General features: G+C 40.8%; 1 protein-coding gene and 1 pseudogene across 1 annotated transcript in view; one reads left to right on the top strand and one right to left on the bottom strand.

Moving 5' to 3' along the window:
• Positions 1 to 16,463, bottom strand: part of Coro1c (coronin 1C) — a 74,188-nt gene that overhangs the window by 16,151 nt on the left and 41,574 nt on the right. Inside the window, exon 3 of the mRNA XM_020167098.2 lies at positions 11,042 to 11,164. Coding sequence (XP_020022687.1) covers positions 11,042 to 11,164 — 123 coding nt within the window. The remainder of the gene's footprint in view (positions 1 to 11,041; positions 11,165 to 16,463) is intronic.
• Positions 1,623 to 7,465, top strand: LOC109688612 (large ribosomal subunit protein eL8 pseudogene; annotated as a pseudogene).

The following is a 16,463-nucleotide window of genomic DNA, read 5'->3' as shown; positions in this document are numbered from 1 at the left end:
GGAGGAGGGAGAGGGGAGGGGAAATAGGGCAGGCAGTATTTGCCTTCCGAGCTTGTTCACACCTGTTTTGCTCAAATTTGCTCAATGATTTAGCTATACCAATGAATGAATCTTGGGTTTTTCTTCAGGACAGCAAATGTTTTGTTCACTGTCTCCGTCTTGGTATGGCTAAATTCTACTCAAGCTAAATGGAACCCCTCATGCAAATCATGACAAAATAAACCTGCCTTTTGAGGGCCCAAGCCTAGAGGACACCTGATTCCCTCCCCCCGCCCCCTACATACACATCATTCAGAAAATTTGAGCAAAGCATGTATGAACAAGCAGAGAAGGCAAGGACAGCCTGCCCTGTTTCCCTTCCCCTCTCCCTCATCCAGACCACAGCTCCACCAGAAAAACAGACTTTGAACCAGGCCCTTGGCAACTGCTTCCCCTCAAGCAGGACAAGTTTGCTTTTATCCCAACAGGCATTGTTTCTGTTCAATGGTTTATGATTAGCTCCAAATTGAACATGGCTATCTGAATATAAAGCAGAACTGACATTTTGAATAGAATAAACAGAGAACAATGGCTACTAATTTCATCAAAGCATGAAGTTGGCAGACAGACAATTACAAGATTGGACTTTAGTGACTCAACAGGAAACCCATTTTACAAGATGAATTCAACCCCTGCTTTAACTGGAAGCGTGGTAATACCATCTGCCACCTTTAGATGGCACCCTAGCTCCAGGCTGCTGGAAGTCTTTCAAGGACTGCATTTTAAAAACCTCTGCCTGACTCTGGCGACAGTTTTCTAAATCCCTAGGGAGTAAGAGTGATGGGAGACTGGTTATGTCCTTCAATGTAAAGACGGAAGCAGAGCTTATACTGGGACTTCACTTTTATTTTACTTTTTATTTTCTTTCTTTTTAGGGACTTCATTTTTTCCTTTGTTCTTCAATTTTGCTTGAATTGAGAGAAAAATTTTAATGATGGAGCTATCGATTATATAATTTTTAAAATGAAGAAAATCTGTGTTCCTTATTTACCTCAATTTCAGAAGATTTAATGGTTCCCTCAACTAGTTTATGCATTTAATAAGACACCTAATCCATTTTACTACCTCGGTTATACATTCATACAACACACTGAGTAGCCACTACGAAGCAGGATTTATACCAGGTGACTAAACAAAGGCCTTGCTCTAGAGGTGTCGGTGGTCTAACAGAAAACACTGAAGACAGAGCAAATACGAGTGGTCAGAGGTAGAGGACTAATTAAGCTCTGGAGCTAGGTGAACCCAGTTCAAATCCTGCCCAGGCTACTTATATTATGGTGATCCTGGGCAAACAACATAACTGAAGCATCAGTCCCTGCACCTCCAGAGCTGCTAATAGGATTAAGTGAGTTGTTAACATCCACAGGACACAGCCTGGCACACAAAATGTTTCCCAAATGAGGATAAAATCTAAAGTAGTGGTTAAGATGGACTCTAGGCTGATGGTACAATCCCTGATTCTGCCACATATCAGTGATGTGACCTTAGGGACATTCACCAAACCTTCCTGGGTCTTAAGTTTCCTGATCTATAAAATGAGGAACGTGCCTTCAGTGGGGTGGCTGGAAAACACACTTCAGACAATGCCGGTGTAAGGCAGACCCTCAGGACTTTCAGCTATGGTTACTCCTCGTGTGGTTCCTGGGGAGACCACCAAAGGTAGCCAAAACTGAAGGAAAAGGCAGGTAAGTGTCACCAGTTACCTTGCTAACCAAGCCAGTCTATCTAGGAAGGTTCCCTGAGGAGAGATCTCTAAGAATGAAGAGGAATTAGGGGGAAGGAAAAAAGGAAGCAAAGGAAAGAAGGCAATCAAACAGCCAATTTGAAAGCAGCACAGGTGCATAAAGCAGTTTTCTAAAAAGTGCGTACCACCCGAACGATGCCTAAGAGAGGCTGGCTGAGGGACCAGCAGAGAAAAGTCACAAGAGTCAGAAAGGTAAGGCCACAGGCATGGGGTGGAGAGCAGGAGAAGGAAGTGACTAGGAAGGACTGTGGAACAAAATGGAAAGGCAACAGAAGGCTCAGGTTTGCTGGGAATAAAGGCGGTGCTGTTTTCACTGTGGAATGTGGGAAAGAGCTCTAAGCCTTTCCACACTAAGTGCACAGGTCCTCCGGCTACTGCCCACAGGCTTGTCATTACATGGCTGTCTGACCTCTGAAGGGCTGCCTGCTAGTTCCGATTTATGGCCTGCCTGTTTGGACCGCAGTCTTGCCTCCTGCAGTGCTGTCCGGGACAGCACTGAGCAGAAGCACCACTTGGCACATGTCCAATCTTATGAATAATCCACGAGTCTGGCCTGGGTGGCAGAAGACTTGGGTTCCTGTCAGAGATGGGACACAAATTGGTCTTGATAGCATTAAACAAGCTCTTCAGGGAGCCTCAGTTTCCTTGTTTGACAGTGAGGACGGCAGGGGCTGTGCTTGTGGAGGTGTTACTGGAAGGTCAATGCACTAAAACACTTTGCATAGTGCATCCTAATGGCAAACAGCACCAGCAGGGAGAAGCACAGGCTTTGGAGCTGGAGAGACCAGGTTGTGGACATGCCCCATCTCAGCTGTGTGACCTCTGACCAAACTGCTATTCTCTGGGTCATGTTTCCTAAGTTGTAAAAATGGGCCATGCTCCTACCTTAGCTGTGCTAGTCCAATGATGAAATACAAACATGCACAGAAAAGCCTGACACAGTGTCTGCCATATGCTCAAAGCTACCACTCCTGCCCTTAGAATGACCCCTAGGACCTTAGACATAGTTTTAATTCTGAACATCAGGATTTCTTGGAATGAGTCTTGTCTTCAAAAGAATTCAGCACTGAACTCAGCCCATGAACACTAATTTACATCCAAGATGTGGTTTGTGTGAATCTGTAGTTTATGCCTAGGCCGATTAGCACAGCACAGTCAGAGTCAACTGTGCACAGGCCCATCAGCTTTCCTCTGCTCCAGGATGGTCTGCTAACGGGCTTTCTCAAAAACATGCAGCAAGCAGGAAGGAAAACAGTAAGAACATCCTCCATGCAGGGCCCCAGAGTGGGATCTCAGCAAGCTGGGGCGACGAGGTACTGCTCTGCCCACTTAAAAAATACAGCTGTGTGTTCCTGAAATTTTCTATTTGGACAATACAACTCTGGCAATGCTCTGTTTTGTTTTGAAAGAAAGGTCAAAACACAATCAGTACCAAGGGCTTCCAGATGAAAAAGTAAATCAATCATTGAAAATCCATTGAGTTTCTGGAAAAAAACAACTTCAAGCGCATGTTAGGAACTACTGTATCACTGGCATCTTTTTCACAGGTGAAACTCTGCACATGAAAGAGGGCAGCTCCTGAGAGCCATTCCAACAAGAAAGAAGAGGAACATGAAGAAACTTGGGCTTCTCTCAAGGAGTAAAGAGCCATTAGTTTAATGGTTTTATTTTTCAAACGCAGCACAAATTTAAAGCACAAAGCGTTTCCAGAACCTGCTTTCCTATTTTAATCACCCACATGAACTTGCTACCGGGCTAGGCACTAGAGTTACAGCCGTAAAAAGTTATTCCCTCAAAAGGCCACACTTTTAAAAGCTAAGGAAAGCAGTTGGTTCCAAAGCGGAACTGAGGAGAGATGACCTCACAAAATGTGAAGAGGCAGAGCAGCACACTCCCCACAGAAGCCCCAGGCCCAGCAGTTCCAGAGTAGTGCGCAGAGCTCAGGGCATTTCCAAATGGACAACTATGAGAGAAAACTGACCTGCCGAGGTCAAAACATCCACTGGTAAATGGTCCAAGTGCAATCTGCACAGAATGGAAATATTAAGAAGCCTTGCTGAATGACTGAGAAGAACTATATCACTTCTATTTCTAGGCATAAAGTTTAGTGGGAAAAACTTTTAACACAAAAATAGCTATTATTTATTTATTTCTGCAATACAGGGAATTGAACTCAGGGCCTCATGCTTGCCTAGAAAGCCCCCAGTCCTTTTGCTCTGCTTTCTTTATTTCTTTTTATTGTATTGTTGTATTAGGGGTACTATGTGACATTTACAAAAGTTCTTACAATATATCGTATTTGAATTTACCCCCCTCCATCATTCTCCTTTATCCCCTCTCCCCCCATAGTGGGAAAATTTTCAATAGAAGCAAAAATGAACAAATAGGGAGTTTGTTGATTTCTGAAGAAATATAATCCTGATTTGGAGGCAAGGCAAAGTGTTCACTTAAACTTACTAATTTGGGATCATTCAGGACATATAGCTGGAGACAGTTCAAACTGATGCTTATAAGATCTTTCCATCTCCAGACCCTGAAAAAAAACAATTATGCGATCCATTGTCTGAATTTGGATTTGATTACTGCCCTGCAGTAAGAGTACTCAATATTCACTAAATGTAACTTGGCTGCTCCATGTAGTAAAGTACCATCATTTTCTTGAAGCTAAAATTTCTCCAAGAAATAAATACTTAGAAGCCACAATGTCAAAAACTCTCTATGTAAGGATATTGTAAAGAAAAGAATTTACAGTACCAAAAATCTGAAAAACCAAGGAGCCAAGTATAGTTTCTGGGAGGAGGGTTTATATAATTGCTGCTTGCTGGTGTTAAACACTGCTTCAGAAAGCAGTACATAAAAGGCAAAAACTGTCAATATAATTTACTTTAAGGATGCTTCAAGAAGCCATCTTTAAAAGACAGAGGATCATCCATTAAGGGGGTCCCCACTGCTACAACTTCAGTCAATGTGACATCACTGTCACAGAATCAATGCTCACAAAATTAACAAAGCAATGCTTAAATGCTCAGGGCTTCATACTGTAAGCAATTCAAAAAGCAGTTTTGTTTTTTTTGGGAGGTGGTACTGGGGCCTCAGGGTCTACACCTTGAGCCACTCCACCAGCCCTTTTATGTGATGGGTTTTATCAAGATAGGGTCTCACGAACTATTTGCCCCGAGTAGCTAGGATTAAAGGCGTGAGCCACCAGCGCCCAGCCCAAAAAGCAGCTTTTACAATTAATTTTATTCTCTCACAGTTCATTGGATAAACTGACTGAGGTATTTTTTACCAAATGTCTGCCAAAGGTGTTCTCGCTGCTATGAATCCACTATAGTACACCCCAAAACTAGCTACACAAAAAGTACCTCAGTATACATTTATGGCTTCCTTTTGATCCTCTCAATAGTCACGATTACTGTACCATCATAACCACTATTATACTGCCACTTTGAACGTGAGGCAACTGAGGCTGAGAACATTGAAGCACCCTTCCTGGGCTCAGAGCTGCTGCTCTCTGCTTCTTGGCGTCCTTCCTCGACTGTACCCAAGCGCTGCTTTACTATCTCCTGTTGCAGCTCACGAGCTGCTAGCAACACCTCTTCTTGAGAATTACTGAGCTTTTCTGGTTGTTTTTAAAGGGTGTTGCCAGAAACCATTCAATCTACTGTACTGTAGCTTTTACCTTTAGGACGGCAACAGGTAGGGAAGAAGACCAAATATTTTGTTAAAAATTCATCTCAATTGCTAAGCTATAACCTTCAATTGCCCCAATTATAGCATGATTTATTAAATGATTAAAGAGTGACTTAAATATCATTTCCATACTTAAGGGTTTAAAATTTTAATCTGCAAAATGTTCATTATGGTAATACCAATAAAGAAGCAATATGCTGGGATCTGGCGGCTCTCGCCTGTAATCCTAGCTACTCAGGAGCAGAGATCAGGAGGCTTGTGGTTCAAAGCCAGTCCCAGCAATGTGTTCAAGAGACCCTATCTGAAAAATATCCAACACAGGAAAGGGCTAGGAGAGTGGTTCAAGTGGTAGAGTACCTACCTAGCAAGCTTGAGTCCCTGAGTTCAAAACCCAGAACCACCAAAAAGAAAGATGCAATATGTGTGAATTCCAGTAAGATGGTGGTCTCAGTGGTAGCAGGTTTTTGGATTTTCCCAAGTCTTTCACATAGCAGATAGTAAAGCACAACAAAAATACTCAGGAATAGTATTTACACAAAAGTAGAAAATGACCCCAAAAGCAAGTAAAGGCAAACAACTACCAGCCACATGGCCTGCATGGTATTAGCCTCTGATGGCAGGGAGCTTACCAATAGGGCACCTGATGGACCTGAGACAGCACTGGAAACCGGGAGGGGCTGTGCCCTTGCCAGTAGCAACTGAACACCAAGACCTGCAATAAAAAGCTCTGGAGGGGCGGGGGCACTGTGGACCCAGTGTTTTCAAGACCAAACAGAGAGCTGGAGCATAGCTCAAGTGGTAGAGCAACTGTTTCGCAAGTGCAGGGCCCTGAGTTTAAACCTGAGTACTGCCAAAACAGACAAACAAAAAAACGCCAAACAAAAACAACTCCCTTCCAGGGCAGGCCACATTAAGGAGAAACATCAGGAAACAAAATCAAACTTCAGCAGGATAGGACAAGAGTGACATAGGAAAAAGAAAGGCCGAAGAAAATCTTAGGAAGCAAGCCACTGTGTTTCTGAATACTATCTGAAGATGCTCTGTGAAGTGTGGACAGCTATCTAAACCAAGCCACCACCTTCTGAAAAGCTTACACAATTAAATTTGCACAAAAATTAGAAAACCCAAGTGTTGTGAGGAAGTTAGCAAAGGCCCGTCTGAGGAAATGCCTAAGAATTCTGGCACTGGACAAGACATCCAGCCCAAAAGGACCTTTCCCATTTTGTCAAGTGGCTCCACTGCATCGGCTGCAGCAGCAACGAGCTCCTCTACTATCAACTGAAAATACTTCCAGTGACCCACCAGTTCACCCAGGCCTCGATGTGCCAACAGCCACCCTATTGTCTCAGCTGGCTCACAAGAACAAACCAGAGACAAAGCAGGAGAAGCCGATTATTGGCCTGGGCTGAGAAAAAAGCTGCAGGCCAAAAAGGTATCCATCCGGAAAGCACCTGTCCTTTAAGCAGGGGCTATACTTCCCTCCTTGGTGGAGAGCAAGGCTCAGCTGGTAGTGACTGCACATAACATACATCCCACGGAGCTGGGTAACTCTGTGTCTTAAGATAGGTGTTTCCAACTGCATTATCAAGGGGAAGGCCAGATTGGACTCATGCTCCACAGGAAGACCTGCACTACCAATGCCTTCACACAGGTTAACTTGGAATACAAAAGGTACCCTGAGCTGATGGAATCTCTCAGTAACAGCTAGAATGACAGATGTGATGAGACCTGCCATCATTGGGGAAGCAATGTTTCTGGACCAAAGACTGTGACTTCAACTGCCAACCTGGAAAAGGCAAAGGCTAGAGAATTTGCCAGTAACCTGGCTTAAATGTACACTGTCGAATTTTCCATGCATAAAAATAAAAATTTTCCTTCAAAAAGTAAATAAAGGTAAAAAGCAAAATTGAAAAATCTAAAGTCCAAAAGAAATGAAGAAAAAAGTTCGGAGAGAAATTGACAACACTGAAGAAGATAAAGGTACGGATCACAGGCGCCCCCATGGAAGAAAACCAAAGCAACTGTAATTTGAGAAAGTTCTGCTGGGAAAAAAAAAAAAAAAAAAGATCTGAAATTATATGGTAATGGAAAACGAATACCCAGTCAGCCTCTGCGTCCATGGTTCTGCATTCACAGGTTCAACCAACACAGATCAAGAATGTGGAAGAATATGTGGACATTAGATCAAGGGCAAACACAACAATGGGATTGGACTTTGAGCACATGATAAAAGCGAGAGCACACAAGGGAGGGGTGAGGATAGGTAAGACACCTAAAAAACTAGCTAGCATTTGTTGCCCTTAACGCAGAGAAACTAAAGCAGATACCTTAAAGCAACTGAGGCCTATAGGAAAAGGGGAACAGGTACTAGAGAAAAGGTTAGATCAAAAAGAATTAACCTAGAAGGTAACACCCACGCACAGGAAATCAATGTGAGTCAATGCCCTGTATAGCTATCCTTATCTCAACCAGCAAAAACTCTTGTTCCTTCCTATTATTGCTTATACTCTCTCTACAACAAAATTAGAAATAAGGGCAAAATAGTTTCTGCTGGGTATTGGGGGGGGGAGAGGGAGGGGGCGAAGTGGGTGGTAAGCGAGGGGGTGGGGGCAGGGGGGAGAAATGACCCAAGCCTTGTATGCACATATGAATAATAAAATTAAAAAAAAAAAAAAGAATGTGGAGGAAAACTTTGCATCCATAGTGAATATATACAACCTTTTTATTTTGCCATTATTCCCTAAACAATACAGTATAAACTATTTATATAATGTTTACACTGAATTAAGGATTATAAGCGGGAGGTGATTTAAAGCATAGCACACTGGAAGATGTGTGTATGTTATACACAAATACCAGGCTATTTTACATAAGAGAATTGATCAGCTGCAATTTTTAAATTTTGGATCAATGGAGGGTCCTGGACCCATTCCCTCGAGAAACGAATGAACACTTTCTCTCTTTTTTAAAAAATCAGATAGGGTATTTCTATGTAGTTGAGGCTGGCCTCAAACTCACAATCCTATTGCCTCAAGCCCCTCAACCCTCTTATTACAGGTGGGTACCACCATGAACATCATTTGCAAATGGAGGGAGAATAGAGATAGCTTGGGTTTAAAAGTTTTGACTTTTAAAAATATTTTCAGTAATCATAATTGGTAATGGTATTAGAATTTCCAGTTTCAGTCAATCAAATGTATTACATGATAAAGCAAATGACATAAATCATGTTGTTCTAATTTATCTTTACATATATCCATTCTCTAGCTCCTTTACTCAATCATTAAAAAAAAATCATGAGGTCGCAATGACGACCCTCCCTAGCACCTAGGCCATGATGTAGAAACACCATTTTCCACTCAGAAACGAGGATGATGGAGAACCAACTCATTACTTTGAAAACTGGGTAAAGACAAGGAAAGAATCAAGAACTTACCCTGTTTTGCTATATGAGCTGTAATACTGGTTAACTAATGTACAACAGGGAGCATCATCTTATAAAGTTTTACCAGCTAAAAATTAAAAACAAAATGAAAGAATTTAATATCATCACTTTGTGACCCTTTCATGATCTAGACATGAGCAATAGTCTCGCCCAAGGGACTGAACCTGAATCTGACTCTAGGATCCAGCTGTCAATTTACAAGATATTCAGACAGAGGAACAGGTGAACTGTACCTCAAGGGTGCCATCAGCAAAATCCAGACAGCTGAAAAACATAGGTCAAAGGTCAGAATTCTCCAACAGATAGATGTAAGGAAAAGAAAAGGACTGAAGAGGAACCAAAGATTGAAAAAAACGTTTAACAAGGCAAGGAAATACATAAAATAAAAGTCAGGATAGCAGTTACTTTCATAGAGGAAAAGGGTTGTGGTGGGGATGGGACATGGGGGAGTTAGTTGAGGAGGCTGGGGAAGTTGTAGGTCTTAACATGGAAGGCAGTTTCAGGGTGCTCATTATCTAAGAAATCACTGAATCCACTTAATTCATTTAACTATTTGGTGTGTTTTCCTGAGAGGTTTTTTTTTTTTTTTTTTTTGATTTTGGTTTTATGTTTTTAAAGGATAACATGGCCAGGAAGGCTGGACGTGGGGCAAGAAAGAGATGGATCAAGACTGCTTCTGCAAAAGCAGGTAAGACTCTTAGTTGAAGACTTTGGCATCAGGTCTTAATAGTGTTATTTTCCTTAACAAAATGTGTCAGCAGGCATTAAGATGATCCATTTATTTAGCAAGCACACTGGACAGAATAATTCTTTTTAACAGCAGCATAATATGCTCTAGCTGCCCAAATTATAAGCTCACAGAAGGAGTCATCCTCAGCCAAAAGCCATGAGGAAAAGTGGGTAGATGTTTAAATAGCACAGTTCAGGAATTAATTTGTTTATGTAAAATAACTCTAATTAAAGCATTTCAAACAATGTTTTTGCCCACAGACAAGAAAAAAAAGAGCATGTAAGTAGGGTAGTTCTTCAAGCACTCTACCTGCCTGCGGGCGACTTGAATGACCTCCATTTATATCAGGGGCAGCAGCACTCCCCACCATGCTCATGACTCACCTTTCCTCCATGTTTTGGGTGAGCATTAAAAACTAATCCAAACCAAAAATCATATTTTAAAGCTAAACCTTTTTATCAAGAACAAGAAGCTCTGGGCTGGGCTGGAGGTGTGGCCCAAACAGTAAGGTACTTGCCTAGCAAGTTCAAACCCCAGTACCACCACAAAAGCAAAGCAACAAGAACAAGATGCTCTACACTTAAAAGTACGCTTGAGCTGAGCATAGCAATGCATGCCTGCAATTCCAGCTACTCAGGAGGCTGAGGAAGGAGGATCATGTGAGCCCAGGAATTCAAGACCAATCTGGGCAACATAGCAAGAGTTCACCTCAAAAAACAAATAAACAAAACAAAGCAACAAGAACCACCACAAAAAACTCCCAAGTATCCCAAAGTCTGGTTTCACACTTAAGCTAGTTTTGGAATCTAGATAAAGGAATATAAAGAAATTATAGGGTTTTTTTGTTGTTCATTTGTGTCTTCATGAAAAAAGAATCCTCAGCAGTGTCCACTGGACAGAAAACACCTACCGAAATGAACTTGGAAATAAACACTTGCTAAAGCCCTATCTCTCAATCCCTGTTACACATTTCATTTTGCTGCATATTCTTTGGCATCTTAATGCACTGTAACAGTTTGTGCCAGCAGTTTTTCCTCTCCTTTTATTGGGGGGAGGAATGTCATGTGGTCAAAAGGCATTTACAGAACTATTAAAAAGTAATTTTGTTTTCCTTAAAATCTTCCTGACAGAACAGATATCAAAAGTCAATAGCATGAAAAAACACACATGCACACAAGAGAAGAATGAAGCCAATACAGCCCAATGGGTTAACCCAAGGGCTTGCAAGGGGCTTACCTATAGTTAAGCTTTAATGTAGCTACATTATACAATCTGATGGACAGGCGAAACCACTATGAACTTCTGCTTTTTAAGCCCTCTCCTCAACACACATACTTCTGAAAGCAAGAGGTAAGTCTCACTGGCTTGTTGCAACACCCTGGGAGCTTACCATGACTGTGCAATCCTCTGAACCACTGGCAATGACTTGATCATTATGTGGGCACCAATCTATATCCAGCACTGGTCCTGTGTGGCCACACACTGTAGGATAGGATTTGTCAATTCGACCTGTCTGAAAGAGGACAGAAACAAACCCATCATGTGACATCAACGCAACAGAGTTTACATGCTTTTTCAGACTTTTCTTCTTTATGATCTACACCCAAACTCTCAACTGTCTACATGATAACATTCATATGTCAATGCCAACATAAGAACTGTCAACTTTCACTTCTAGAAATAGCTACCACCAAGGACACTCCATCAAATTACAAGTATCCAAATTTCTAGGAAAAACAAAGATTTTATTTGCATTAATAAAAACAGCAAAGAGAATTCAGAGGTCTTTTACCAAAATACAATTTTACAATAGCCAAATTATAAATCATGGGTGTTTTTACCAGAGGGGAAAAACCCTTGGTATTATTCAAAATGTGTAATATAAGTAACTCTTAATACAATAAAATGTATCTTTGAATATACAAATGGACAGTTCTGGAAATGATTGGCACTATTAAAGTAAAAAAATAAACAAAAGTTTAAAAAAAAAACAAAAAACCTTTCACTGTTGCTGGCAAACATCTTAGTGCCTGCTTCTCTCTGTTGTCTTCAGTCAACAGAAATACCAGCCAGTCAGTTCAATTACCACCACCTTAGACCTCGCCCATTATCCAGCTTCCCATCTCATAAGAAGAAAATGTTTTGGTTGGTTGGTTTTGTTGTTTTTGGTGGTACTGGGGTTTGAATTCAGGGCTTCTCAGTTAGCTGCTAGGCAGGTGCTCTACTGCTGGACCCACACCTCCAGGTACGAAGAAAATGTTTAAGCTGCTCAGTCACCACAATGTGCTCACGCTACACATTTGAATCTCACAAGCCAAGCTAGCGTACCAGGCCACTTTTGGGTCAAGCAAGACAACCACTGTTGTAAAAACAGAGTATAAAAGCTATTTCCTTTTTTCAACAGGTTAATGCCAGTCTATGCTGAAGTTGAATGTACTCTAAGAACAGGGACAATGTATAAATGAACCTATTTGTTGTTGTTCTCATTATGACAAGGTGTCCCAACATTGGGGTAGACTTTTGGTAATTTTGCAAGTTCGGCAAACTCTGTGATTTTTTTCTAATTTTATTTGACTTTGGGAATCTCCAGAGAAGCAATGTGCTGAAGTGCCAAGACCAGAGGCTCTGGAGTCAGACAGATAAGGGTTCAAATCTAGGCTCTACTGCTTAGAGGTTACCTTTAGGCAACTCAAATAATCTCTGAGAGCCATCTCATCATCTGTAAAATAGGAAACAATATTGATCTCCCAGGATCATGTTGAGGATTAAATGAGAATTTAACTTAAGTCAGTATTATCTGACAAAACATGCAAAAATGTCACTATAGTGCCTGAGATGTAATACATACTCAATAAAAACTATTATTAGTTCTCGTAGCATAATACTTATATTACTCCATTATTCAGAATTAACAAATGCATTATTTGTAAGCTTTTATGAGCTAGATACTGTGCTGGAGACACAGTCCTGAATAAGGCAGCTCTATTCTGGCTGAGCATGGAATCCAAAGAGAGGAAAAACAATGCAGCACAAGACATGGTCCAGGAGGACAAGCACAGAGGGCAGAGGACACTTAAGTAGGCTTGTGGGTGGTCACAGTCTTGGAAAGGTTTTCTGCTGTGAAGGGCAAGTTCTAAGATGAGACTTAAAGATGGTCCTATCTACAGATAGACATAAGGCCTAGGTTTTTTCATGTCTCCCCCCTTTCCCTTGCAAAATTCATTTAGCCCAGGGGCTGAGAGTGTAGCTCGGCGGTAGAGCACTAGCCTTGCATGCTTGAGACCCTGGGTTCAATCCCCAACACTTACAAGAAAAAGAAAAGGAAATGCCAGTGAGCACCATATTGCATAGAATCTGAGTAATATACACAGGAGCAATTTGGGTCAGTTACAGGCAACAAAGCACAAAGAGCTGAGGAGACTGCACAGGCTAGAGATGTGTCTCTGCCATCCTTTAGCTGTGAGTTCTTGGCCAACTTACTCCAGCTTTCAAACTCACTTCCTCATCTGTGCTACTGGTTCATTCTCTAATAGATGTGAGGACTAGTAGACAATCAAGGTACAATCAGCACATGAAGCATTCAACAAATGTTACCCAAATTTAACAAACCTGGAATGCACTCTACCATATCTCTGATTGTGTACCTCCTTAAGGAGGGAACAGCTATACTAAGCACCTACGGCAGGTTGGTTTTACCAAATTCTCTTACTGCATCAGACACGGTCATCTGACCTGTACCCTTGGTAATGCTCTGTTGTTTAGACTGCTGTGGTAGGCTCACAGGTATTTGTTCTGTTTTTTTTTTTACAACTAAATAATAATTTATAATTATTATCTAAGCTATGGAAATAGTTAAATCTTCTGAATGTGTGATAATTAATAATTGCAAACATTGTAAGACAGGAAGACCAGAATGAGGTCTGACACTCATTCAAATAGAAAATTCTCCAAACAGAACAGACAAAAAATAGACAATGGGTAAGAATTTTCCATGTTCAACTAGAAGCTTAAGTTTTTAGCGTCAAGAGGCACAGACCCCAACTAGTATAAGTAAAAATAAATCTCAGTCAACCTGAGTGCAACTCAGAACACTTAAGCAGGGCTGGTGATACAGGGCCCTCAATGGCAGGCACTTGCCCAGCACGTGCGAGGTCCTAGGTTGCATTCCTCACACACCTGACATGCTTACAAGAGAGAGGCAATCTCAAAAGCAGCCACAGACAAAGGACAGATCACCTACACATACAGACTGACTATGGGCAGATTGCAAAAAGCAATTACAAAAAAACAAAAGAAATGGGGAAAATATCCTGGAAATGCTAAGAAAAACTACCCTTGCATCCTATACCCAGATTAAACTATCCAAGAGTGAGTGAAGCCAGACACCAGTGGCTCACACCTGTAATTCTAGCTACTTGGGAGGTTGAGATCAGGAGGATGGTGGTTCAAGGCCAGCCCATGCAATTAATTCACCACCATCTCCAAAATAACCAGAGTAAAATGGACCAGAGGTGTGGCTCAAGTGGTGGAGTACCTGCTAAGAAGGCCAAAGTTCTGAGTTCAAACCTCAGTTCTGCCAAAAAAGGAGTGACTAAAAAAAGTTAATAGACAAAAAGACAGAATTTACAAAGTACACCTTTGCTCAAAGAAAGTAAGCTAGAAAAAAATAACTGAGATACCAAAACAATAGCATTCAAAAAATAAAAGCCATTATGGTAAGCACAAATAGGTATTTACTGTGTAAAACAGTGGTGATGACTAATGGAGTACAGATAAAAATAAGGCAGAAGTGAAATATTATACAACAATAACATGCAAAGGAGAAAGGCGTATGTTCAGAGTTAAAAGGTTTCAGAGCCCTTCTCTAGCGAAAAGCAGGAAGCCTAGCTTTAGGCTGTCATGTAACATATTAAAATTAAGAGTAAACAGTAAAAGGAAAGAGAATATGTAACTTCCAAAAAGGAGTGTTCAGGAGGAGTAGAGATGGCAGGAATAAAAACCTACTTCAAACCAATAGGGAGTTGAAATGAGGAAAAAAAGGCATGAAAACTAGAAAGCACAAAATAAGATAATGGAAATAAAGACAACAGTAAATCATGAATTGGGATAAATGCTGATGGATCACACTCACTGATTAAAAGACAGTCTTTGAGATCCATTCAGTACTGGGCATGTGGCTCACGTAGAGCTTGCCTAGTGATGGGCCAGGAGTTCCATTCCTAGCACCATAAAAAAACAAACAAACAAAAAATCACATTTAAAAAATACTGTAACCAAAATGTAGCTAAAAGGAAGGGGCAATGTAGATGAATTCATACAAAGTGCTCACAGGAGAAAATCCTATTAAAATTGCTTTGGTGAGCAACTGATAACAGGCAGAAGTGGTCTGTGTGAGAGAAATGCTCCCCCATTTTTTTTACAGGAATAGTTATTACGCTACTATTGGAAATAATGGCAAAAGTACATGCCATTTCACTGTCTTTCGGTACAGGAATAAATGGTATTTATGTCACAGATACATACACATAATAAAAATACAAAAATATGATATATATTTAGGAACTGATTACACATGGCAAAGAACAAAAGAGGAGAATGGTATTTGAGCTACATCTGTTATATTTTTTTCCCAGAAAGAAAGATATAAAACAAAGATGGCAAAATATTAACATTTGTTTAATGTTGCAGATGGGTGTATGTGTATACTATTTGATGTTTCCTATTTTGAAAAACTTAAAATTTAATAAAGTTGAGAAATACCTCAAAGTATTGTCACTAATTTTACATTTAAATTTTTTTCTTCGAGGGGAAGACATTTTTGTATCTGAATTGTTTTCTCTCTGGATCTTTGCATTCCTAGGCTCTCCCCAACAAACCAAATGTGGCATTTTTGATGGTAACATATAGTGCTGAACTTTAACTTCCAAGAATGACTTTTTTTTTTTCCCAGTATGGGCTTAGAAGATTTTCTGGTCAGATACAAATAAATTCTGAGGGGAATCTGGAAGTGCTACTAACTAGTTGTGCTTAATGACCCCCTACCAAGTTAAAATTAAACAACTTTTCATCAGTTTTTTTTTTTTTTTTTTTGTGGTATTGGGGTTTGAACTCAAGGCCTCATGCTTGCTAGGCAGGCACTCTACCACTTGAGCCACTCCACCAGTCCAATATTCTTCAATCAAATAAGATATTTGAGAAGAAGAATAAACATTTCTGCCATTCACTTTCAATCCTAGTAAGTCTGTAGCATATAAAAGTACTGGAGTACATTTCCTCAGGAACCTAAACAGCACTAAAAGAACAACTCCACCTATTCCATCCTACTAGGAAAAATATCTAATACAATAGTAACAGCTATACTTTTAAACTTTTTGTTGTTCAAGGGGATTGGACTTTGAGCACATGATAAAAGCGACAGCACACAAGGGAGGGGTGAGGATAGGTAAGACACCTAAAAAACTAGCTAGCATTTGTTGCCCTTAACGCAGAGAAACTAAAGCAGATACCTTAAAAGCAACTGAGGCCAACAGGAAAAGGGGACCAGGAACCAGAGAAAAGGGTAGATCAAAAAGAATTAACCTAGAAGGTAACACCCACGCACAGGAAATCAATGTGAGTCAATGCCCTGTATAGCTATCCTTATCTCAACCAGCAAAAACCCTTGGTCCTTCCTATTATTGCTTATACTCTCTCTACAACAAAATTAGAAATAAGGGCAAAATAGTTTCTGCTGGGTATTGAGGGGGTGGAGGGGAGAGGGAGGGGGCAGAGTGGGTGGTAAGGGAGGGGGTGGGGGCAGGGGGGAGAAATGA

This window comes from Castor canadensis, chromosome 18 (genome assembly GCF_047511655.1).
Source record: "Castor canadensis chromosome 18, mCasCan1.hap1v2, whole genome shotgun sequence".
NCBI classification, from domain to species: domain Eukaryota; kingdom Metazoa; phylum Chordata; class Mammalia; order Rodentia; family Castoridae; genus Castor; species Castor canadensis.
The sequence above is the reverse complement of the archived record's forward strand: the minus strand, read 5'-3'. Positions and strand labels throughout refer to the sequence as shown.